The sequence below is a fragment of the Rhincodon typus genome, chromosome 5, assembly GCF_021869965.1.
Source record: "Rhincodon typus isolate 14 chromosome 5, sRhiTyp1.1, whole genome shotgun sequence".
Lineage (NCBI taxonomy): Eukaryota > Metazoa > Chordata > Chondrichthyes > Orectolobiformes > Rhincodontidae > Rhincodon > Rhincodon typus.
In genome coordinates this window covers 3,576,939-3,604,518 of record NC_063336.1, presented here as the reverse complement: position 1 = coordinate 3,604,518, position 27,580 = coordinate 3,576,939, and the positions used below count along the sequence as shown (strand labels likewise).

The window sequence follows — 27,580 nt, the reverse complement described above, 5'->3', positions numbered from 1 at the left end:
TCTTACAAAATATACAATCTCTGCTGTATAAAAGGAAAAGGGCAGAGGATGAATGAGAACACTATCAATCCACTGACGTGCTGATCTGAAGGTTCAAAACCCAGGATCTCCCTCATAACTGCATTGTGAATGTTCTTACACTGCTTGGTCTGCATTGATTCAGGAAGGTCATTCACCAGCACTGCTACAAGGACAAATAGGGATAGAAAACAAATGCTAGCTCTTTTGATGATGTTCACATTGAAGAACTAACTTCTTAAAAATTCTTAATCCATGCCATAGAAACATTCACAAAACTTGGAAACCATAATATTTTGAAACACTCCCTCCACTGCTTCTGCTTATCTATCCAAGCAACATAGTTTGTCGGAAATCTCTGACAAATTTGTCAAATACAATTTTATTTTCATAAAACTGTGCTGACTTTGCCCAATCATATTATGAAGTCAGTGCTTCAGTGATGCCATTTTAAAGACTTATGTTTTGTGTGATCCCATTGCAATATTTTGCAGAGTACGAAGCTGTTGAGCACAGGGTTTTGGGGAGAAGATTCGATTGTTGAAAGGAGGTTGGGGGGTGAAGGGATGGGGGGGTGGTGATCCTTTACTTTTTGACTGGCATGGGTGGAGTTGAAAACTAGAAGAATTGATGAAAATTTTCTAAAACAAAACAAATAAATATCTTTTCTCAGGATTCTATTGCAGCAGCAAATAGACATCAGAGAATATTCCATAAGACCATTGTCATCTATAGAAAATGTGCAAGAATGTGAAGAAGCCCCATAGCTGTCGGAAATCTATCCCACCAACATCTCACACAATGCTGCATCAGAGGTCATGATCTCAAATGCTTGCTTCATAACCGCACGTGTCAACGTTCAGTTTGTAAAGCCCTGTTCACATTTTCCCTCCTACAGATGCCAGATTCAATGACAAATAATTTATTGTTCTTTTCCTTGTGACTTCCTTTCTAAAAATTGGAAAATTCTAGAAGACCAGAAGCACTGCATCGACTTTCTTGTAGCCATCTCTTTTAAAATATCATGGTATAGGTTATCAAGTGCAGCTTTTTGTCCTAATAACTTATATGGCAGTATTTCTTCATGAGTATCGGTTGTGAGCACAGTGACCCTTCTTCAGAACTGATAACAGCTGGGAAAAGATCATATTTATGCTGATAACAGGGGAACGCGTGGGTAAAGGAGTGACCAGATTGATGAGCATGGATCTCCGAGAGAGAAAGAAGTTAGGCAGTAGGATTGAGATAGTAGGCCAAATGCATTAACTGTAATGAAAGCAATCTAAGTCATAACAGGGATGTTGTTAAACTTGAAAGGATTCAGAAAAGATTTACAAAAGATATTCAACATGGTGCTCAGTTACGAGTGGTGTACCACAAGGATCTGTTCTGGGTCCTCTTCTACTTGTGATTTTTGTAAATGATTTGGATGAAGGAGTAGAAGGGTGGATTAGCACGTTCGCGGACGATACGAAGGTGAGTCACGTCATGGACAGTGTGGAGGGCAGTTCTAGGTTACAAAGGGACATTGATAGAATGCAGAGCTGGGCTGAGAAGTGGCAGATAGAGTTTAACCCGGAAAAGTGTGAGGTGATTCATTTTGGAAGGACAAACTTGAAAGCAGAATACAGGGTTAACAAAAAGATTCTTGGTAGTGTGGAGGAGCAGAGGGATCTTGGGGTTCATGTTCACAGTTCCCTGAAAGCTGCCACCCAGGTGGATAGAGTTGTTAAGAAGGCATATGGTGTGTTAGCTTTCATTAATAGAGGGATCGAGTTCAAAAGCCGTGAAGTTATGCTCCAGCTAGACAAAAGCCTGGTTCGGCCACATCTGGAGTATTGTGTCCAGTTCTGGTCACCTCATTACAGGAAAGATGTGGAAGCATTGGAAAAGGTGCAGAGGAGATTTACCAGGATGTTGCCTGGAATGGAGGGAAGGTCTTACAAGGAAAGGTTGAGAGAGCTAGGGCTTTTCTCTTTAGAACGACAAAGGATGAGAGGTGATTTGATAGAGGTGTACAAAATGATCAGAGGTATAGATAGAGTAGACAGCCAGAGACTTTTTCCTAGGGTGGAGGTAGCTTTTACAAGGGGACATAGTTTTAAAGTGAAAGGAGGTAGATATCGGGGAGACGTTAGAGGTAGATTCTTTACTCCGAGAGTAGTAGGGGCGTGGAATACATTGCTAGAGAGGGTAGTGGAGTCGGCCTCATTAGGGGCATTTAAGCAGCTATTAGATAGGCATATGGATGATAGTATAAGGTAGCGGTGGAGGTTAGATAGACCTTAGGTTTCGGGTAAAAAGGGCCTGTACTGTGCTGTACCGTTCTATGGTCTATGTTCTACAAGGATGTTGTCGGTTTTAAAGGGTTTGAAGTATAAGGAGAGACTGAAAAGGCTGATGCTTTTTTTCCATGGAGGGACAGAGGCGGAGGGGTTACCTTATTGAGGTTTATAAAATCAGGAGGGGCATGAATAGGGTGATTAGCCAAAGTCTTAGGGAAGTCCAAAACCAGAGGCCATATGTTTAAGGTGAGGGGAAAGATTTAAAAGGGATCTGAGGGACAACATTTTCATGCAGAGGGTGGTGCATGAATGGAACAAGCTGACAGAGGAGATGCAATGACAACATTTAAAAGGCATCTGGATGAGTACACGAATAGGAAGGGCTTAAAGAGAATATGGGCCAAATGCTGGCAAATGGGACTAGATCAGTTTAGGATATCTGGTCAGCGTGGACAAGTTGAACCGAAGGATCAGTTTCCATGCTGTATAACTCTGACTATGACAAGATTCTACCTCTTCCTGGAAAGAAGGTCTGAACTGTCCCATCCACAACCACCCTCCTCACCTGACCAAGTTCATCTTCACTTTGAACCATTTCTCCTGCTCTCACTTCCTTCAGATTACATGTGCAGCCATGAGTACACACCTGGGTCCCCAATTATGCCTGTATCTTTGTGGAGGATGTGGAAGATTCCTTGCATTCAACTTAAATGGGTTTCTCACGACAACTCATTCTTCAGTAAATCAATGGCATCATTACTTCCCTCTCGCATTCAGAACTGTAAAAATGTTATCATTTTCCCTGCCATAAGACATAAGACCAGAAGGAATAGGAACAGGAGAAGGCCTTTCAACTCCTCAAGCACAATCTGCCATTCAATAGGATCAAAGCTGAACTGTCCTGTCCACTTTCCACCATTTCTCCCGTAACTCTCCATTCCCCAACTAATCAAGGATCTATCTACTTTAGCCTCACATATACACAAGGACTCTGACCCATGGATCTCTACAGCAAGGAGTTCCAAAGACTCACAACCCTGAGAGGAAATTCCTTCTCAACTCAGTCTTAAATTGGCTCCCTTTTATTCTGAGACTATGCCCTCTGATCCTAGACACACGCATGAGGAGAAACATCCTCTCAGCATTTTGCTGTTAAGCCCCTTAAAAATCTGATATGTTTCAATGACAGCACCCTCATTCTTCTAAACTCCAGTGAGTAGAGTCCCAAACTGTTTAGCCTTTGCTCATAAGACAATCCCTCCATACCAGGGATCATCCTTGTGAGTCTTTTCTGACCTGCCTCCAATGAAATGATATCCTTTCTTGAATAAAGTGACCAAACCTGCCCAAAGTACTCCAGATGTGATCTCACCAGCACCTTGAACAGTTGCAGTAAGAATTCCCTACTCTTATACTCCAAACCCTGGAAAAGCCAACATTCTTGTTAGTCAAACTTAATCAGTCTTAATCAATTAATTAATTAATTAATTAGTTCACTGGACTCAAGTAAATAATCTTAATCAGTCTTTCTGATTACCTGCTGCACCCATGTGCTAGCTTTCTGTGTTTCATGCACAAGTACCCCAAGTTCTGTTGTATTGCAGCTTTCTGCAGTTTTTCTCAATTTAAATAATACTGTTTTTCTGTTCTACCTTCCAAAATGAAATACTTCACATTTTCCTATGTTACACTCCATTTGCTAACTTTTTGCCCACTTACGTAACCTATCAATATCTCTCTGTAAACCATTTGTATCCCTCTCACGTTGCCTTTCCATCTATGTCTGTGTCGTCTGCAAATCTGGCTACAGCACATCCACTTCCTTCCTTCAAGTCATTAATATATATTGGAAATAGTTGCGGTCTCAGCACTGATCCCTGTGGAACCCCACTGGTTACAGGTTGCCAATCTGAAGAAGGTTCTGCCCAGCAGCCAATTCTCTATCCACACCAATGCATTAACTCCAACAATATCACCTCTTATCGTATTACTTAACCTTTTGTGAGGCACCTTGTCAACAATTTCTGGAAGTCCAGATACAACACATCCACTAGTTGCCCTCCCTACAGTCTGGTTGAGACTTCCTCAAAAAACTCTAAGAAATTAGTCAGACACGATTTCTCTTTCATGAAGCCATGCTATCTCTGCTTGATTGGATTATGAATTTCCAGATGTTCTGCCACTATTAATAATTGATTCCAATACATTTTCAAAAAAATAGATATTAGTTTAATTGGCTTAATATCCCAGCATATTGGCCCACTTTATGCCTCCCTCCTTTTTCAAATAGAGGTGTCACATTGGCAGTTTTCCAATCCTCTGCTACTTCTCCAGAATCCAATTATAACAATACATCCACTATCTCTGTAATTACTTCCTTCTGGATCCTTGGATGCAAACCATCAGGGCCAGGGGACTTACCTGCCTTTAGCCCCAATAGTTTGTCTAATATTATTTCTCTAGTGATGGTATTTAATTATTGCCTTGTATTCTTTAGTATTAATGGAATGTTCAAACTATCTTCCACCACAAAGACTGATGCAAAATATCTGTTTAATTCCTCTACTATTCCCTTGTTCCCCATAATTATCTCCTCATTTTTGTTTTCTATGAGACCTGTTTTTTGCTCTCTCATTTTTTGAATGTTTTTAAAGAAAATCTTATTGTCAGTTTTTATGTTCCTCATGTTCGCCCTCATTTCGTTTTCTCTTTTCTTAACTTTTTAATCCTCCTTTGCTGGACTCTAAATTTATCCCTGTCTTCAGGGCAATCACTAATTTTGTCCTTCTTATATGCTTTTGCTTTCAACTTAATACTCTCCTTAACATCCTTGGTTAGCTATTGATTGTATATCCCTCTCTTAGAATCTTTCCTCCTTAATGGGATACATTTTTGTTGAGAGCATCATGAATTATCACCTTAAATATCTGCAATGCTTGTTTATTGCCTTTCCTGCTAATCTATTCACTCACACAACTTTAGCTAACTCTGCCCTCATTTCATTGTAATTCCCTTTATTTAAGTTAAACACAGAAGAGAGGAAGTGAATGTGTTGTAGCCAAATTTGCAAACAACACAAACATAGATGGAAAGGCAACGTGATAGAGATACAAATGGTTTAACACGAGGGCATTTCTGGGTAGGTCAGCATTCATTGTCCCCATCCGTAATTACCCAGAGGGGCAGTTAAGAATCAACCACATTGCTGTGGGTCTGGAGTGACATGTAGGCCAACAAGGTGAGGATGGTATTTCCTTCCCTGAAGAACATCATTGATCCAGATGGGTTTTTCCAACAATCACCAATAGATTCGTAGTCATCGTTAGACCTCTTAATTCCAGATTTTTATTAAATTTAAATTGCACCATCTGTTGTGGTGTGATTTGAACCCAGGTCCCCAAAACATTACCTAGGTCTCTAAATTAACAGCCAAGTGATAATGCCACTAGGCCATTGCCCTGTTTCCAACCTGTTCTTGAACTGAATATTAAATTCTATCATGTTATGATCACTACTTCCAAGGGATCATTTACTCTGAGGTCATTTATTAAATCTATCACTTTACCCATTACCAGGTGTGGGATAGCCCATTCCCTGATTGGGTCCATGACATATTGTACTCAGAAACAATCCCTAAAGCACTCTGAATTTGTTGTCATAGCTACCCTTTCCAATTTGATTTATCCAATCGATATGAAAAATGAAATCACCTATAATTTTTGTTATTTTTTTCATGCTCTTATTATTTGTTGATATATAATCAAAGGATAATAAGACACCATTTCCACCACCTCCAGCAGGATTCCACCATAACACACATACTTCTTTCCCTTCATAACAAGATGTAGAGCTGGATGAACACAGCAGGCCTAGCAGCATCGGAGGAGCAGGAAAGCTGACGTTTCGGGCCTGTCAGCATTCCTCAGGGCCTATTCCTTTTGGACACACCGGTCTACTCCTCCTCCCCATCCAACACTTCCCCACACCCCCATGGCACCTTTTTACAGTTGTTAATGTCAGATAGGGTGGAGTAAAATTGTAAGTTGTGAATGTAGCAACTAGTCATTGAAAAATAACGATCAGAGATTTTCCTTAACAACAAAAGAAATTTTATTTGACAAAAGAAGAAAAAGAACAAACCAAAGTATCTAATATTGAAAACAATTAGAATAACATCCATGCAGCAAAACCATTTTCAATCTGTTTCCTGACACAATTCATTACAAAGACTCAAGCCTTTCTTGAAGTTTCTACTTAACTATCTTCTTACAGCTTCTTTGCCATGGACTGTGAATACAATTCAATGAGCCCTTTACAAGTCTGCTAGTATGAAATTATTACAAGTCTGACAGCCTATGTATGTGGAAAACCTGTTGCATTTTTACTAAACTTGCCCAGTTCGAAGTTTCACAAACTAAACCCTTCTGCTGAAGCGACAGGTTACCTGAACTGTCCTGAATGCCTTCCAGGAGAGAAACTAAACTTGCCTTCTGAATTAAACTGGTTGTTTCTGAACTGAATGAATAAACAAATGTTCAATGCTAGATTCTTCTGGGCTAAAGGCAAAGCTAATGGCTTTTCATGTTTATCCCTGTTTTGGGTTCCTGTTCTGAATTCAAATGTTTGACCTTTTCATTAATACTGCAGAGGGTCTACAGTCAACTATTTTCTGATGAATATTGGATTCAAGTCGCTGTTCTGAAAGAATTATCTGACCTTATCTTTTAAATAAATTCCTTCACAAGTGTAACCAACACGCATCCAGCTCTATTTTGAAATCCAAATTCCAGAAGTGACATTAATATATATAAATTATTCACCTTTTATCATATCCCTTACTTTAACTTTACCCAATAAACGCAAGTTACCTTCTAAATTTTTTGAGAATACACAATTTTAATTATGGACTTTGTAAAAAACTGAAAGACATGGAACAGGATGGACATTTACTTACAGTCATAGAGTCATAGAGCTGTACAGCATGGAAATACACCCTTCAGTGCAACTTGTCCATGCCAAGCAGATATCCTAAATAAATTTACTCCCATTTGCCAGCATTTGGCCCATGTCTGTGAACCTTTCCTGTTCATATACCCATACAGGTGTCTTTTCAATGTTGTAATGATGACTGGAAAAGAGCTTACCATCTTAATTCTTGGAAATTGAGTCAGCAGTTTAATGCCTGCTATGGTATGTTAGCTGTCTACAGAAAGTCAAGTGACTTTGGAGAAAAGACAAACAAAGCTTTCAAGGAGATGCTCTTAATTATTGAAAAGACTATGGGAGGGAGTCTGTATGTTTAATGGTTGCCTTGCGATCCTCTCTCTCTCTCCCTTTCTCCCTCTGTCTCTCTGTCAGTAGAAGCTCTTGGATCTGATAAAAGTTTCCAAATATCAGCATCTCTGACTACCTTAGAAACTCAGAAAAGCTGAACTTTGGCCAATTTTCTAAGAACTCGGATCCAGTTTGATCTACATCCAGCCTGAAGATCTTCCAAGTGTCCACACTGTCAACAATTCAACTTCTTTGACAAGAAAGCTGATAGGCTACAAGAAATTATTGAATTCTATTCTTTCTTTTGAGACTCTGGCGCAATAGGCGAGCTTTCCCATTTGTAATTTTTTAATCCCATCATCCTTGCAGAAACTTGTCTTTTTGTGTTGTATGTGTCTGTCTTTGAGATTAAAGGATAAGTTCTAATTCCAGATGCCAGCCGATGTTTGAAACTTGTGTTGCGATGAATAGATGATTTAGAGTTCATTAATGAATCCTGGTAAAAGTCTCTTTTATTCTGGATAGTAGTACGGAAAACAATCAATGGCATTTTTGGTGATTGAATAGCACAGTTATACTAAAGGTGTGACTGGTGGATCAGTGGGGCTTGCTTCCCAATGCACTCCTCCCATCAGGGTTGGAACAAATTGTAATTCTTTTTAAGTGTATGTGTTTCACCTGGCTCTATTTATTTAGTAGGGCTTTCTTCACACTGTACTTAAATTTAAAATTCACTTCATAAAGCTAAAAAGCTGTGTAACTAAACATATGGACTATGATATTTAGCATAGATAATACTATCATGAAGATAGATGACCATAAATTGGAACTTGGGAGGGGAATTTTCATTTAAGTATACATTGGCTACACAGTGAGAGGATTTAGAATAGGCAGTAAGTTTCCATACAAAATCCTATATATAAGCCATGTAGTACTATACTGTTCTGACGAAAGATCAATGTGAAATGGTAACTCTGTCTCTCCTACACAGTTGCTCAAAGATCTGCTAAGCATTTCCACCATTTTCAGCTTTTACTGCTTTTAACAAATCTTCATTGGCTGACTTTGATTAAACTGAACATGTCTCAAGGGTCACTAATTTGACTCAAAACTATAAATTCCAAATAAAATCTACAAAACAATGTTACCTCATTGTATGCAACCATGTTTTCCAAGGTTAAGGTATGATCTTCTGGCAAGTTGATCATAATCTTTTGGGCTATTTCGTATAACACTTCATCGATATGCATTTCACGTAAGTCAATTAGCTGAAAGCAACAGCAAGTGTAATTGTTTTTATTATTTCATAAAAGTATTAATGCTTACATAGAACACACAGAAATAGGTCATTCAGCTCAACCAGCCAGTATCAGCATTTATGATCCATCAAAACTTCTCCTGTCTTAAGTTATTTAATCTAAATTTTAGATGACTTTTCATTGAAATGGCCTAGCAAGCCATTCAGTGGTATCAGACTGCTATGTATTCGAACAAAAGAACTGAAACCAGACAAATTGTTACCATACATGCCTTGAGTTCATCTGCCTCACCTGTAAAACCCCTTGCATTGAAACAAATGCAGTTTAATTCATCAAACTTAGCTTGTTCTCTGATTTGCTCTAGCCTGCCTTTTCTATTAACTTGCTCTTTTTTAATTCAGAACCATCCTCATCCATCTTTCTATTCTCACTACTGTTATAAAGCAGAGGTTGACCCCCTCCCATCCAATAACTAAAACTGAAACACTCCGAGAAGAGTGCCTCGCCCTAAAATCTGTTAAAAGGAACATGAGAAAGGGTGTAATCCATTTTTCAGCAACTTCTAGTGGTTAAGTAAAATAAACCCCTGACACTCACTTACAATCATCAAGTAACAATTCATTCATCTAACTCTAACAGTGAACAAATTAACTAAATTATTAACAAACTGAATAAACCCCTTCTAACTACTAACTATTCCCAAGTTAAACAAGATTCTAATGGAAGCTGTTCCAATAAATGCAAGTCCCACTTGTAGAAAAAAATAATAAAAATAAAATTTAGTGTCTCAGAATTGTAGCCAGGTTACGTGTCTTCTGAAATGTTCCGAGCCTTATCCATCAAATGTTCCGCTAGGAACGCTTTCTCCATCAAATTCTTCTATCAGGAATATTAATTAGTTGTGCTTTAGGTATCTTTGATTCAGGTGGTGCTTTCACTAAAACTTAGAGAAGACTCTGAGAGGTAGTGATTCTCTATTGAGAGCTGAGAGTTGTTAACACTTGCAGATTGCAGTTTGCTCTTCTGTCTTTTCCCAACTGCTCCTTCTTTTATACCCTTGATGACATATCAATATTCCTTACAATAGGATTGGTCCTATGTTGTCAAAACCATCAGATTTAAATTTAATTGCTTTTTGGTATCCAGGTGCCTGGTTCAAATTAATTGGCTAAATTCAAAACTTGTTGCTTTGATAACAAAACAAAACAGCTGATTGGCCTGCTGACTATATAGCCTTTTGATACAAATGTTTCAATTCAGGTGCTCTGTGCACCTGCAAACCTACAAGCTACTGCCGAATGACATCCTTTCTGAATTACTAAGCATCGAAAAAGTACATCATCTTTTAAAGGGACCATGCACTGCTTTCCCTCTATCATTTTACAAACACCAATATTTTACAAACCCCAAATTCTAACATCCTGCCTTCTAATCCACAAACTCTACCCAACTTTGAAACACTAATACTTAGGATCCCATGCTACCTTCCCTACTAGTTTAAAGGCTCCTGATAGCAAATCTCCTCACCAGGATATTGGTCACATTCCAGTTCAGGTGAAACCCTTCCCTTTCAGACAGCTCTTTTCTACCCCAGACGAGATCCCAATGATCCAAAAATCTGAATCCTTGCCCAATTCTTAACTGAATTAAGGAAAATTTTGATGGCATGAGACAAGAACTTTCAATAGTTCATTGGAGGAGACTGTTCACAGGTAAGGGGACAACTAGCAAGTGGGAGGCTTTCAAAAGTGAGATCACACGAGCTCAGAGGCATTATGTTCCTGTCAGTGAAACGTAGGGAACAATGGATGAATAAAGATATTCAGGCTCTGGTCAAGAATAAGAAGGCGTCATATATTAAATGGGATCAAGTGAGTCTCTTGAAGAGTATAAAGGGTGTAAGGGCATTGTTAAGAGGAAAATCAGGAAGGCAAAAAGGGGATATGAGATAGCCTTGGCAAATAAGAGATTCAAAGAGATTCTGTAAGTACATTAAGGGCAAAAGACCAACTAGGGAGAGAATAGGTTCCTTTAAAGATAAACGAGGTCATCTATGTGTGTAACCGCATGAAGTGGGGAAGATACTGAACTGATATTTCACGTCAGTATTTATGTGAAGAAAGATATGGAGTCAAGGGAACTAGGGGAAATAAGTATTGATATCTTGAAGACAGTCCACATTACAGAAAAGGAGGTATTAAAAAACATAAAACTGGATAAATCTCTGGGCCTGATCAAGTGTACCCCAGGACATTGTGGGAAGCTAGGGAAGAAATTGTGGAGCCCCTAGCAGAGATATTTGTATCATCTGCAGCCTTGGTCAGTGCTGGAGGACTGGAGAATGGCTAATGTGCCTTTATTTAAGACAGGTTATAAGGAGAACCTGGAAATTATAGACCCATGAGTTTGACAACAGGGGTGGTAAGTTGTTGGAGAGGATTCTGAGAGATAGGATTTACATACATTTGGAGAGGCAAGGACTGATTAGGGATAGTCAGCATGGCTTTGTGCATAGGAAATCATGTCTCACAAATATGATTTAGTTTTTTTGAGGATGTAACCAAAAAGATTGATGGGGCAGAGCAGTAGACGTTGTATACATTGGACTCTGTGAACATGGCACAGTGATTCAGTGGTTAGCAATTCCACCCTTGGGTGACTATCTGTGTGGAGTTTGCACTTTATTCCCCGTGTCTGCGTGAGTTTGCTCTGGGATTTCCTCCCACAGTCCAAAGATGTGCAGGTTAAGTGGATTGGCCATGCTAAATTGCCCATTGTGTCTAGGGATGTGCAGGCTAGACAGATTACTCATGGGAAATGCAGGATTATAGGGATAGTGTAGGAGGCTGGGTCTGAGTGGGATACTTTTCAGAGGGCCATGTGTGGACTTGATGGACTGAATGGCCTGCTTCCACGCTGTAGGGCTTCCATGATCTATGAATTGTAAAGCCTTTGACAAAGTTCCACATGGTAGACTAATTAGTAAAGTTAGATCATGTGGGATTTGGAGAGACCTTGCCAGTTGGATACAAATACAACACAGTAAGGAGCTGGAGGAACGCAGCAGGTCAGGCAGCATCAGAGCAGCAGGAAAGTTGACAGTTTGGGTCGGGACCCTTAATTGGGTTTATGGTAGGAGACAGAGGGTGTAGCGGAGGGTTGTTTTTTTGGACTGGAGGCCTATGACAGTGATGTTCCGCAAGGATCAGTGCTAGGTCCACCAATAATTTGTATAAACGATTTGGATGAGAATTTAGGAGGCATGGTTAATAAGTTTGTGGATGACACCAAAATTAGTGGTATAGTGGACATTGAAGAAAGTTATCTAAGATTACAAAGAGATCTTGATCAATTGGGCCAATGGACTAAGGAGTGGCAGATGGAGTTTAATTTGAATAAATGTGAGGTATTACATTTTGGTAAAACAAACAAGGGCAAGACTTATACAGTTAATGGTAGGGCCCTGGGTAGCGTTGTCGAACAGAGAGACCTAGGGGTTCAGTTGCACAGTACTTTGGAAATTGCATCACAGGGTGGTTAAGAAGGTGTTTAACATGTTTGCCTTCATTGTTCAGACCATTGACTATCAGAGTTGGGACATCATGTTGAGGTTGTACAGAATGTTGGTGAGGCCACTTTTGGAGTACTGTGTACAATTCTGGTCGCCCTGCTATAGGAAATATATTATTAAATTGGAGAGGGTTCAGAAAAGATTTACCAAGATGTTGCCAGGACTGGAAGGACTGAATTATAAGAATAGGCTGGAGCATAGTAGGTTGAGGAGTCCCCTTACAGAGGCTTATAAATCATGAGGGGTATGATAAGGTGAATAGCAAAAGTCTTTTCCCTAGGGTGGGTGAGTTCAAAACTAGGGGGCATTCTTTTCAGGTGAGAGGTCAAAAACTTTAAAGACAAGAGGGGCAGCTTTTTCCACACAGAGGGTCTGTGTCCACGTTTTATGACTCTATGACTCTATAACTGACAGAGGAATTCAATCAAAACTTTGTATTATTCTTCACAGTAGACAACACTCATTGCATTCCAAAAATATTGAATAATCAAGAAGAAAAAAAGAGGAGAGGAAATAAATGCAGTTGCAATCATTGGAGAAAAAGTACTAGAAAAACTAATGAGACTAAAGACCGATAAGTCCTCTGGACCTGGTGGGATGCATCCTCAGATATTAAAGGAAGCAGCTACAGGGATATTGGATGCACTGATAGTAATCTTTCAAGAATCCTTACACCCTGGAAAAGTTCCAGAGGACTATAAAACTGCCAATGTAACACCTTTATTTAAAAAGGAGAGGAAACAAAAAAGTTAAATATTGGCCAGTTAAATCATGTATGTTATTGACAAAATGTTATTGTCTATTATAAAGGATGTAATAGCAGAATATTTAGAAATAAATGAAACAATCAAGCAGAGTCAGCATGGCTTCACAAAGAGAAAATCATGCTTGACAAATTTGTGAGAATTCTTTGAGGGGATAATAAACAGGATAGATAAAAAAAAGAAGCAGTAGATGCAATATATTTGGATTTCCAGGAGGCATTTGATAAGGTACCACACATTGGACTATTTAAAAGGCTAACAGCCCAGCACCATCATGCTGGAGATATGTTATTTTGGACCGATGACTGAAAAACTCTCTTGGAGACAGAGAGTTATGATAAGAGGGTCTTTTTAGGATGCAATTTGAAACTAGTGGAGTGCCAAAGGGTCAGTAGTAATGACACAATTATTTACTATATATATTAATGATCCGGATGAGGAAAGTGAATGTACTATAATTATGTTGCACGGGAAGGCAATTGGTGAGGATGACACAAAGACTCTGCAGATGAATATAGACGGGTTAATTGAGTGGGCACAGGAACAAAGAACAGAATAATGAACAGTACAGTACAGGAACAAGCTCTTCAGCCCACCAAGCCTGTACCGACACCTGATGCCTTCCTGAATTAAAAATCTTATGCCTCTACGCTGTCCGTATCCCTGTATTCCCTGCACATTCAAGTGGCTGTCAAGATGCCTCTTAAACGTTGCTTTTTTTTCCGCCTTCACCACCTCCTCTGGGAGTGCATTCCAGGCACTTACCACTCTCTGTGTCATAAACCTCAGTTGCCTTTTGTGAAAGTTTTCAAAGCTTTGGTATAGTTCCTGTAGCATACTCAAGATTCTGCACTATGCAGCCAGGTGGTAAGGTAAAAGGCCTGGTAGAGTTTTATTTTAGGTCTCAGCTGAGTGTGATGCTTCTTCTCAGACAGTATTATGAAATTGGCTCTAGATAGAAATTGCTTTCTGGATTCTGTGTACTGATATCTTCATCAATAGCAGAATCTACAGGCAGCACAATAACAATGTACAATTTTTTTGATAGCCATGTGGTTATGCCTGATGTTTCATACTACATGCCTAGTGCTGGTCGAACCATACCTTTGGTCTTGACCTAACTAATTTGGAAACCAATGTGAAAGCATAGAAGAAGCAATAAAGATACACGAGAACGTTTCTGGGAATTACGAACTTCAGTTCTGTTAAAAAGCTTGAGAAACTGGAGCTGCTCTCCTTGGTGGTTTGAGGAAAATTGTTTTGATGCAGCATATGGTTGGCACTGCCTGACAACGTGGTGGAAACAGATTTAGTTGTTGCTTTCAAAGGGAATTGAATAAACATCTGAAGAGGTAAAATTCACACAGCTATGAGGAAAATATGGGCTCTGGAACATGGTCTAAATATCCTCCTTCTCTAACCATTCTATTATTTTAGGATACTATGTCTTTTCTTTCATACATTTATCACTTTATATACATTTTCCAATTACAAACTATATTTCATTACAGCCCATTGCCATTTAGAACCTGTTATCACTCGATGCCAAAGTAAAATTAAACACTCTTGTTTCTCACAACTGTCATCCTTCAGCTTAATAAATTCACTTACAGTTTTTAAGTCATCTACTTACTGTCTTTAACAATGTAATCAACTCATTAATAGCTGCGTTCGCATCAGCAAAGAACTGGTCAAGTGTTAGAGAAGACCAATTCAATAACGTGACTCCTTGTCTTAGAATAGACTCAATCTAAACAAAAAAGGAAACATAGACTTTGAATATAAAATATTATGAAGGCTTCAAAACCACCAAATTAAAATTTGTTTCATTTACACCTGGTTTACTTTCCAAATCATGCTATGTACAACAAATAAATAAGATCATTAGAGACAGGAGAGGAGGAAATTATTGCGCCTGCTCCATCATTCAATAAGATCGTTGCCAATATGATTGTGACCATAATGTCACTTTCTTGCCTGTCCCCCTTAACTTGTGATTTTCTTGTTGTAGTGATTGGATATGAGTTCCCTGACTGGAGATATTAATCTGGTCCAATCAGGGAGGCCTGGCTGACAAATAAAATGGGGAGTCTCAGAGATACTGACATTCTGACAGCTGACTCTGAATGGGGCAGTACTAAAGTCAAGGACTGTTCATGTACAAATAAAGAGCGGCAGGACACTGGCCTCTGTGGAGTTATTTCACTTGTCAATCAATATTGAATAAGGATTCTAAACACTAACAAATCCATGTGAGAAGTTCTTCCTTATGTCTTTGAATTTTATTCTAATTGTTACTGTGCTAATACACTAGCCTCACAATCACACTGTTAGTGTAAATTATCAAAATGGTTAATCACTTTTCTTTAGTACTATGATCCAGAATAATAGAAACATTCAGTGACTTCATAATATATGAATCAGGAGTAGGCCATTCAGCCCCTTGCTCCTGCTCCACCATTCAATGAGATCAAGGATGATTTGATTACTGCCACAAAACTGCATTCTTGTCTATTACTGATAACGTTTCACTCCTTGCTTCAGAAGAATCTATATAACTTTGTTTAAAAATGTTCAATGACTCAGCTTCTGCCACCTTTCCAGGTGTCTGTTTTGGGTGGTAAATAGTGTGAAGCACAGCCTTAGATTACAGGACAATAAAGAGAGACTGGTCAGATGGGCTGATCAGTGGCAAATGGAATTCAATCCAGATAAGTGTGAGGTGATGCACTTGGACAGGGCAAACTAGGGAATACATGACAAACAGTAGCTTCACTAGTTCTACCTACCAACTTCATTTGGATCAACAATACCCACATGGTCACGAGCCATTTCATTTGTATAGCCACTTTCTCAAATGAAATGAATAAATCTTCTATATCCTTCTTGTCAAACTTAGGCGACGTTTGGACATATTTAAACAGATCCCCATCAGACCTTTGGCTACAATGGGATTGCCCTCCATCACTGTCCTCATCACTACTCCTACCTTTCATTAGTCCCTCTACCATTTGATGTCAACTTTGAGTTTTCAGTTCCAACCTCCAAAGTTCAAAAACTCTTTCTTTCTCCCATTCTTTCTCTCTTTCTTCTGCTAGGGACATCCTATACTATTCTTTTTGTTCTGCTTGGGCTAGTCTTTCCTTTCCTTTTTCCACTGCTAGAGCTATTGTCTCTTTCTGCTTTTCTTCTGCTTTCAATCATAATTCAAACTGTTTCATTTACTTTTCATGTTCAAGTTGTTTCATTAGCAATTGAATATTAGCCATTTCCACAGATTTCGATGGTATTTCCAGCAATCGTAAAAGTTGAGCTATTGCTGCAATTACTTCCCCTTTTCACAGGGACAAAGGTAACACAACTCCAGCTTAGTAAAAACCAAAAGAACTGTGGATGCTATAAATCATAAACAAAACACTATTCTGTAGAAAGGTCACTCAATCCAAAATGTTAACTCTGATTTATCTCCATAGATATTGCCAGACCTGTTGAGCATTTCCAGCAATTTCTGTTTTTGTTCCCAAATCCAGCTTGTTCTGCCAATTCCAAAAGCTTTGCTTTGCTCGCTTTCTACAAATTCCTGAAGAGAATTCTGCCATTCCCAGGAAACTCTTAGTGACTGAAAGTGCCATTACTACTCAAGACACAACCTATTTAAATTACCGAATGCAACACCTAGAATTAAAAGCACCAACTCTCACTGTTCACTGCCTTTAGAACATAGAACATAGAGCATAGAACAGTACAGCACAGTACAGGCCCTTCGGCCCACGATGTTGTGCCGAAACTTTACCCTAATCCTAAGGTCTATCTAACCTCCACCCCTACTTTATACTATCATCCATATGCCTATCTAATAGCCGCCTAAATGCCCCTAATGAGGCCAACTCCACTACCCTCTCTGGCAATGCATTCCACGCACCTACTACTCTCTGAGTAAAGAATCTACCTCTGACATCTCCCCTGTATCTACCTCCACTCACTTTAAAACTATGCCCCCTCGTAATAGCTACCTCCACCCTAGGAAGAAGTCTCTGGCTGTCCACTCTATCTATACCTCTGATCATTTTGTACACCTCTATCAAGTCACCTCTCATCCTTCGTCATTTTAAAGAGAAAAGCCCTAGCTCTCTCAACCTTTCCTTGTAAGACCTTCCCTCCATTCCAGGCAACATCCTGGTAAATCTCCTCTGCACCTTTTCCAATGCTTCCACATCTTTCCTGTAATGAGGTGACCAGAACTGGACACAATACTCCAGATGTGGCCGAACCAGGCTTTTGTGTAGCTGGAGCATAACTTCACGGCTCTTGAACTCAATCCCTCTATAAATGAAAGCTAACACACCATATGCCTTCCTAACAATTCTATCCACCTGGGTGGCAGCTTTCAGGGAACTGTGGACATGAACCCCAAGATCCCTCTGCTCCTCCACACTGCCAAAAATCTTTCCGTTAACCCTGTATTCTGCTTTCAAGTTTATCCTTCCAAAATGAATCACCTCACACTTTTCAGGGTTAAACTCCATCTGCCACTTCTCAGCCTAGCTCTGCATCCTATCAATGTCCCTTTGTAACCTAGAACGGCCCTCTGCACTCTCCATTACTCGACCCACCTTCGTATCGTCCGCAATCGCCTTTGAGCCCAATAATCCTAAACCAACCTGGAATTCGAGATTTTGATCCTGACAAGAGCACCCAAATTTGTTATGGACCAGACCAAAACCCCTCAAAAGAAATTAAGACAAGGTTATTGACTTGCTTGCTGAGCTGGCTTGTTTTTGTTCAGACATTTCATCACCATGCTAGGTGACAGCATCAATGGAGCCTCCGATGAAGCGGTGTTATTCTACTCTGCTTGGAATTTATATTGCCTGGTCCGATTTGCGAGTACTGTCATTTGCGATTTTGATCTGTATGGGTTAATGTATGGGGTCCAAATCTATATGTTTGTTGATTGAAATATGGGTGGAGAACCATGCCTCTAGGAATTCCTGTGCGTGTCTATTCTGATGGCTAGTTTCCTTCCTGTCTGTCTGATGTAATGTTTGCGGCGGTCGTTGCATGGTATTTTGTAAACCACGTTTGTTCTGCATGTTGTGGGAATGGGTTCTTTAATCCTTGTAAGTGGGCTTGCGGGCCACCATGATTCTTAGTGGTCTTAGGAGTCTTGTTGTCAGTTCCAATATGTTCCTGATGTAGGTACGTATGGTAAGTGTGTTAGGTTGCACTCTATCCTCCTGTTGTTGTATGTTGACACTTCCCTACTTCAGGAACTTATCGGAACTGACAACGAGACTCCTAAGACCACTAGGAATCATGACCCACAAGCCCACAGCCACTCTATGACAAACACTTACAAGGATTAAAGACCCCATTCCCACAATACACAATTTCTCAGAACACACGAACATCAGCTAGCAGCAAAATGGCACAATGAACTCTCCTTAATATCTGTACACTCAGACAATGAAGGCCATCAGTTTAACTGGGACAAAGTAACCATAGTAGCCCAAGCCAAACATAGACACGCACAGGAATTCCTAGAGGCATGGTTCTCCACCCATACTTCCATCAACAAACATATAGAATTGGACCCCATATATAAGGCCATACAGATTAAAATCGGAAATGACAATACTCACCATAACGGACCAGACAGTATAAATTCCAAATGGAGTAGAATAACATTGCTTCATCAGAGGCTCCACTGATGATGTCACCTAGCATGGTGACAAAATGTCTGAGTAAAAACAAGCCAGCTCGGTGAGCAAGTCAACAACCTCATCCACAACCCAAGCTATAGATCTTTGCCAATATCTTAAATATATTAAGACAGCCTAGACCCTAACTTTTTTCTCATTTTAAAGGTAAGTGTAAGGCATTGCGTTCCAGATGCAATTCAATTGGTCAAACTACTCCACTTTAAGCAAAACACACTTTATTTTTACACTACAATTAAAATACAGGCAAAATAAAAATAAAAGAATTGGCTTAAGTGTAACTCTAATGAAATGCTTAATAAAATAATATATAGATATATTAGGTGAAACTAATCAACTGTTTCAATATAATAACATCCCATAAACACACTCTTGGCAAAGGTAAATTCAGTAAAATAGATTGTCTCACATGCAATTTTAGCAGCTAGAAGAGAACCCTAGCTTTTAGCTGTAACTGAGAGAGGAATAAGAGCTTCCACATCCAGCTTCAACATCCCAGCAAGTGCAGAAAGCTCAAACTAAAAACCCTGCTTCTTTGGGAGCCTGACCTCACCCATTCAGTATGCTTTCATTGTTCCAACTTTTAAAAAACCCAAGGCCTTACAAGCTATTTACTTTATTGACTTTGAGCAGACTGCTTCACACCTCTGTCTCAACCTTTCTTCTTAAAAAAAGAACAAAATACATCTCTTAAAGTCATAGTATCTTCACAAAATCAATGTATCAACTAGCTCATTGTTCACTTCCTTTTAAACTGTAGGAAGAGATTCATTAGGATTCCAGGCACTTGTCTGCTTGCAGTTCCAACAATTCAAACAGCACCACTGCTCGGGTGATTGTGATTTTTCTGAGTTCCTCCCTTCTAATTCCTAATTAACTTTTGGGTTGTTACTCATATCCTCTATAGTGCAAACTGTTGCTAAATACTTGTTTAATTCATCTGCAATTTCCTTATTTTCCATAATTAAATATTGGGTTTGACTTTCCACAAGACCAATGCTCACTATATGCTCTCTTTTTTAAATATTTATCGAACCTCTTAAAATCTGTTTTTGTACTTCTGACTAGTTTCCTCTCATTCTTTAATTTTTATTAATTTTTTAAATTATTCATTTTTTTTAATATTCTGTCCAATCTGAACTCAAAATAATCTATTTATCATGAAACAAACACATTCTTAAATAGGCATCCTACTGCTTAGCATCTAAACCATGATCAAGAAAAAAAACTATATCCCCTTAAACCCATGTACAGACATTCTCATACAACACAAAAAAAGACATGTTTCTGCTGAAGGTCTAGGAATGAAGGATAGAATATGATAACTACTTATGTTTTACATAAAAACATATGAAAAAGGAACAAGTATAGTCCACTCAGCCCTTTGGCCTGCTCTACCATGCAATAAGGTCATGGCTGATCTAATTTTAACTTCAACTCTACATTGCTGCATAGCCCCAAAAATCCTTCATCCTCTTGGTAATTAACAATCTGTCCACCTCGGCTTTAAAAATTTTAAAGATTCTGCATCCGCTGCCTTTTGAGGAAGGGTAGTCCAAAGATTTGCAACCCTCTGAGAAAAATAAAATCTTCATCTCTGTCTTAAAGGTGGAACCTCTTTTTTTAAAACTATGACCACTAGTTTCAGATTCTCCTACAATAGGAAGTATCCTTTCCACATCAACCCAGTGAAGTCCACTCCAGATCTTATATGCAGTCAGTAATCTTGTACCTTCTCCTCTCTCCTTTAAATTATAAGTAAAATTCAATCATATTATGGTCGCTACTACCCAGGGAAGATTTCACTATGAGGTCAGTAATTAATCCGACCTCACTGTTCAAAACCAGGTCTATATATAGCCTGCTCTCTGCTTGGTGCCATGTATTCCGATGTGAGAAACTGCCACAATAACATTCTTTGAAATCCTCATCTTAATGAAATAAAGAACTGCAGATGCTGCAGATCTGAAACACAAACAGAAATTGCTGGTGAAACTCAGCAGCCCTGGCAGCATCTGTGGGGAGAAAGCAGAGTTAACATTTCGAGTCCAGGGACTCTTCATCAGAACCCTGCTTTCTCTCTGCAGATGCTGTCAGACTTACTGACTTTTGCCAGCAATTTCTATTTTTGTTGCAATCAATTCCTCAGCTAAACAACTTTTCTCCATCTGATTTTTTTAGCCTATGTGTAGATTAAGATACCCCATGGTAATTGCTGCACCTTTTTGACAAGCTTCCATTATTCTTTCCTTGGTACCATCCTAACATGTGGTTTTCCACATTTTCCTGTTGATAAAGCCAAACTGCTGAGAGCTCTAGGTTGCCAATTGATGTTCAACTGACTTAGAGTCAATCTTCAATAAATCAACACAGTCAAACTTTTCAGGTTTTACCAGGGACACAGAAATCTTGGTATTTAGAAACTCAGTTTCCCAGGAACTTCTGCTGAGAACAGAATTTCTGGAGAGCGTTCAGTTGCTTTGGTCATGTGTACTTCATTCTGGCTTCTCAGTCCAAAAAGAACTGTAAGTACAGAGCAGTTTGCTTGGCAAGCATTAGCATAGGGGCCTCCGGTCCACTCAAAGCCACTCTTTTCTGAAAATAAGACAATAAATCTCATTTCTTATCTCCTTGAATTCTTTGCTTAGCTGTTTCTCCAAAGTCACTCAGTTTCCAGTCAGAAGCCAAAAAAACCACAGCAGATTCATTTTCAACAAAATAATAAAACAAATTTCAAGAATATTGAAGCAGTTTGTAATTTTTCAGTTCTTTTCAGGTAATCCTTAAACATTACAATATATTCAAACTCCATATATAAAAAGAAAAAAAGTAACCACTATGAATGTTGCAAAATGCTGGATATGCTCATCAGATCAGGCAGCACTTGTGGAAAGGCAGGCAGAAATAATACCATCTCCACAGACAACATGCTGAAGCTACTGGACCAATGCCTCACTACCCACTTTACCTTTAACGGCCAAATATATGAACGGATCAATGGGACACCCATGGGATCACCTATCTCCAGACTAATAGCTGAAGTGCTGATGCAGAAACTCAAAAGCATGGCCCTTCCGCTAATCCAACTGAAACTATGGATACGATACGTGGACGACACCTTTGAAATTGTTAAATGGACCAAACTAGAGGAGACACACGAACTAATGAACAACACTCTCACCAGGATCAGATTCACCAAGGAAGAGGAAAAGAACAAACAGCTCCCATTCCTGGACATCATGGTGGAACGCAGGACCAACAGAGAATTCCTAACAAAGGTACACAGGAAAGCCACACACACTGACCAAGTACTGAATTTCAACAGCAACCACCCTAACACCCACAAACAACATTGCATGAAAACTCTATTTAAATGGGCAACAACACACCGCAGCAACACAGAACTATGCCAAAAAGAAGAAGAGTACCTCCTCCAAGTATTCAAGGACAACAGATACCCGAACAATTGGGTTAGAAGATGCCTATTACACAAATGACACCAGGAAGATACTGCACACCCCGCCACACTCATCAAGCTACCTTACATCAAGAACACATCTGAACTGACCACAAGACTCCTACGACCACTGGGCATCAGAGTAGCACACAAACCCACATAACCCTATGCCAACTGCTAACCCAAACCAAAGACCCATTACCCACTATGGACAGGACCAACATAACATTCAAGATTCCCTGCAAAGACTGCGACAAACATTATATTGGACAGACAGGAAGAAAATTAGCCACAAGAATACACAAACATCAATTAGTAACTAAAAGACACGACCAATACTCACTCATCTCCAGCCACATGGATAAGGAAAATCACCAGTTTGATTGGGACAACACCAGGATCCTGGGACAGGCCAAGCAGAGACAAGCACGGGAATTCCTAGAGGCCTGGTTCTCCATTAAAAAAGCCATCAACGAAAACATAGAGCTAGACCCTATATATAGTCCACTGCGAAGGAAAACCAGGAGTGAGGTAACCCAGCTAAATGGAAACCAGAGTTTAAATGCCAGGCGGGAAAACACAACAGCTCTTCATCGGAGGCTGCACTGATGACGTTACCCAGCAGGGTAATGAAACATTGTCTTCAGAATAATGAACAGGCTCAGCGAGCCAACCAACCACAACATTTTGGTTATGAATTTTGACAAAATTATGTCACACCTTTTAGAGCAGCTTGAAGGGAATCAAGCCCCATTATTCTCAAAGTTATCATAACAGTTAACAATTTTAACAACGTTCCCCAATTTGCCTTGCTTTTTAGACCCAGATCGACAGAAAACACAGGCCACGCTTCAGTACTTAACAAGAATTACTATTCATTACAAACAAATAGGTTCTAACTATAGGGAAATTATAGTCAATATATAACTACTAACTAAAACTAATCCCTTATAAAACTTCCCTGATGGACACATACAGATAACACAGACAAAAATATCATTGGTGTTATGGGTGGCGGAAGAAGAAAACCTGGGGAAGCAGTTCAATGGCCTCCACATTTTGCTGAAATGATTCTTTAACTTGCCAGCACTTGCAGGCTTTCAATCTTTGTTCTTGTTCTTTTCACTTCCTTGTAGGAGGCTCAGGTGATTAGACATTGGGAGGCATGGTGGCTTGGTGGTTGGCACTGCTGCCTCACAGCGCCAGGGACCTAGGTTCGATTCCACCCTCAGGCCACAGTCTGGAGTTTGCACAATTTCCTCCGGGTCCTCCAGTTTCGTCCCACAGTCCAAAGATGCACAGATTAGGTGGATTAGCCATGCTACATTGCCCATAGTGTCCAAAGATATGCAGGCTAGGTGGGTTAGCCATGGCAAATGCAGGGTTACAGGGATAGGGTAGGGGGGTGGATCTGGGTGGGATGCTCTTTGGAGGGTCGGTGTGGATTCAATGAACCAAATGGTCTGTTTCCACACTGTAGGGATTCTATGAAATTATAATGTCTCTGACATACTGATTGAAAGCAAAAGCTTACCACAGCTGGTGACAGAAAATAACTGGCTTTCTTCAGGCTTCAGATATGTTCTATGGCAGTGAGATAAATCACATCCACTTCCAAAGTTCTGAAAGCTTCCGCCACTATTGTTCTCACCCAAAAGCTATTCAGCTCGCTAAGAGTCAATCACATAGCTGTTGTCAGGCCAATGGCTTTTATAATCAACTGATGGTCACCATTCAACAAATCAACCAGCTACTTATTACCAGTCAAATCTCACTTCGTGCCAGTCTATCTGCAACCAGCCTGCTGCACTCTTAAAAATCAGCAGTATAAAAGCCATTTACAATGAGTTTTGGTATCTTTCTTTTAAAAAGTGCAGAAATCCTCCGTACAATCCTTGGTTTGTAACAAACCTTTCCCAACCCCAGTCCACGATCAAAAATAGAGAAAAATAAAACAGATATGGTCTATACAATTTACAGAATTTAGATATGCAACAAGTTTTCAATGTACAGAGGAACGAAAAAGGGAAAGCCTGTGACAAGTTGAAAAGTGTGAATGTTTAAATGCCAAAAGGGGTGATGGTGTATGCGTGTGGGCTTCATATGTATAATTTTTAATATTAGTTGCTGTAAGCTTTGGTTTTTGGTTCAGTGTATTTGAAGTTGATAATTAACATGCAAATATTTCTGTCACATTTTGGCAATTTCTTTTGAAAATCAATTTTTGAACCTGGCTGTGGTGTGAATGGATTTTGCAAATGAATGAATATTTGTGTATTTTAGACTATAGGAGTCTCAAACATTTTTCAGAGTTAGGTATAATCCTGTATAATATCCTCCACAATATCAGGAATTAGGAACAAAATAAAAGACCAGGACCTCAAGGGTTATAATCTCTGGATAATTATCTAAACCACATGCAAATTAGCATAGAGATCAGAAAATAAGGGAAGTAAACGTGTAACTAAAGGACTGGTGCAGGAAGGAAGGGCTCCATTTCACTCAGCACTAACATCAGTATTAAGACAGGGAAGAACTGTACTATTGGGATGTCTCCATCTGAATTGATCTCGGTTCAGTGTCCCAGTGGAAAGGCTAAATAGGTTGGTCACAAGGACTTTAAACATGTAAATGGGGCGATAGCCCAGGGAAACTTAGTACAATTTCAAAATCAAGTAACAGGACTGACAGTAAGGAAACAGGCAGGAATCCTCCTTCAGGTACGGCAATATAAAAATAAGTGTATTGATTAAATCAGAAGAGAAAAAAATAAACAGAAGAATAAAGCATAATAATAAGTGCTGAGGGACAGGTCGCAGTATATGGCCTAAATAAGATTTCCTTATACAAATGCACAAGAGTTTACGAAATAAATTAAATGAACTGCAAAGGGACAACATCGGAAGCTGGATTTGGTAATGAGTAAGGAGCTGGATTTAATTGGTAACCTAATTGTGTGTGAACATTTATTATATAATGATCATAACACAATCGAGTTCAATGTTCGTGGGTGAAACAACTTAAGAACAGTGGAGGATTTTCAAACAAACAATTAACACAAAACAGAACCAGTTGAAGCTCCACTTCACAGAAAAAACAGACATAGACAACTAAAGAGATAGAGCTCTTGTGCAATAATGAAGTCAACCCAGAAGTATATAGCTACAAAGTTGAGATATCCAAAGTTATGTTAACTGTGGAATTTTCAGCACGTCGAGCTTACCGGATGGCAAACTATGGAAAAAGCTGATTGTGTTCACACCTGTATCTCTAAAGAGACAGACAGCATAAAACTAAAAGAATGGGCTTACAAACATTCAAAAATGAGCACAGATCCTGCTGAATGGGGAATGTATAAAAACCAGCAAAGGACTACAAAGCAGCTTAAAGGAGGTACTAAAGTGGTTATGAAAGAAAAAGTTCTGAGGAAGGGTCACCGGACCCGAAATGTTAACTCTGTTTTTTCCTTCAAAGATGCTGCCAGACTTGCTGAGCATTTCCAGCAACTTTGTTTTTGTTCATGAAAGAAAGCTTGCCAGGAAGTTCAAAATCAATAAGAAAAAATGTTACAGTTACATAAAGGGAAAGCGGGTGGTCAGGAGAAATGTTGGCCCACTAAAGAACAAAAGAGGGGATATTGTCAATAACTCTGGGGAAATGGCATACCTATTGAATAATTAGAGACAAAATAACTTCAGATGCTGGAGTCCAAGGTAGACAAACAGGAGGCTGAAGAACACAGCAAGCCAGGCAGCATCTGGAGGAAAGGAAAAGTCAACATTTCAGGTATTACTCTTCTTCAGGACACCCGACTTCTCCTTTCCTCCAGATGCTGCCTAGCTTGTTGTGTTCTTCCAGTCTCCTGTTTGTCGATTGAATAATTACTTTGCTTCAGTATTTACAATAGAAATGGAGGATAGTTTGCAGGAAGCCCCAAGGAAATTAACAGTGAATTGGTAACAGGGACTTAATAAAATTAACATAAGTAAAACATTGGTAATGAGGAAATTCATGGAATTAGAGAGTGATAAATCCCAGGACTTGATAGTTTCCATCAAAGGGTATTAAAGGAAGTATGGGGGCACAGTGTAGATGTGCTAACAACAATTTTTCCAAATTCTCTAGACGCACGAATCGTCCCAATGGATTGGAAAATTGCAAATGTCAGTATGCTTTTCGAGAAGGGTGAAAGAGTAAAACCAGGGAATTACATACCAGTCAGCCTAACATCTGTGCTGGGGAAATTGTTAGCGTCTATTATGAAGGACTGGATAACTGAACACCTTGAAATTTTTCAGTTAATCAGGGAGAACCAGCATGTTTTAAATTCATTAACGGGATGAAGGTGTCGCTGGCTAGGCAGTATTTATTGCCCATTTCGAATTGCCCAGAGTCAACCACATTGCTGTGGGTCTGGAGTCACATGTAGGCCAAACCAGGTAAGGATGGCAGTTTCCTTCCCTAAAGGACATTAGTGAACCAGGTGGGTTTTCGAACATTCAATTCATGGTCATCATTAGATTCTTAATTCCAGATATTTTATTGAATTCAAATTCCACCATCTGCCATGGTGGGATTCAAACCCGAGTCCCCAGAACATTATCTGGGTCTCTGGATTAACAGTCCAGCAATAACACCACTCAGCCATCATGGATTCATGACAAGTAGGTCATGCCTGACAAACTTTATTGAATTTTTTGAAAAGATTATGAAGGTAGTAGCCAGGGGAATATGGATGTTAGTTATATGGCCTTCCAGAATGTATTTGATAATGCCCCACTACTAACTAAGAAAGAGGTCCATGGAACTGACAGCAAATTATTGACATAGCTGGGAAATTGGTTGAGTGGCAGGTGACAGAAAGTAGGAACAACAGGTTTGTACTCAAATTGGCAGAATGTCATAGAATCATATAGTGCAGAGGAGGCCCTTCAGCCCATCGAATCTGCATTGACACGTGCGAAACATCTGACCTTCAACCTAAACCCATTAACCAACATTTGGCCCATAGCCTTGAATATTACGATGTGCCAAGTGCTCGTCCAGGTACTTTTTAAAGATTTGAGGCAATTTGCCTCTACCTCCCTCCCAGGCAGCCCATTCCAGACCATGAGATATACAAGGTGTAGAGCTGGATGAACACAGCAGGCCAAGCAGCATCAGAGGAGCAGGCCTATGTTAGATATCATGATAGACCCTTTTGCTACATCCTAGCTATGTCTTAATTCCAGT

At 39.5% G+C, this 27,580-nt stretch overlaps 2 protein-coding genes across 2 annotated transcripts in view; both read right to left on the bottom strand.

Annotated features, from left to right (window-relative positions):
* LOC109930964 (dynein axonemal heavy chain 8-like) overlaps window positions 1–27,580 on the bottom strand; it is a 2,199,840-nt gene that overhangs the window by 1,647,220 nt on the left and 525,040 nt on the right. The gene's annotated exons all lie outside the window — the stretch shown is intronic.
* Window positions 1–27,580, bottom strand: part of LOC109918465 (dynein axonemal heavy chain 8-like) — an 876,900-nt gene that overhangs the window by 545,962 nt on the left and 303,358 nt on the right. Inside the window, exons 17-18 of the mRNA XM_048596621.1 lie at window positions 14,805–14,921; window positions 8,726–8,845 (exon numbers count right to left, since the gene is read on the bottom strand). Coding sequence (XP_048452578.1) covers window positions 8,726–8,845; window positions 14,805–14,921 — 237 coding nt within the window. The remainder of the gene's footprint in view (window positions 1–8,725; window positions 8,846–14,804; window positions 14,922–27,580) is intronic.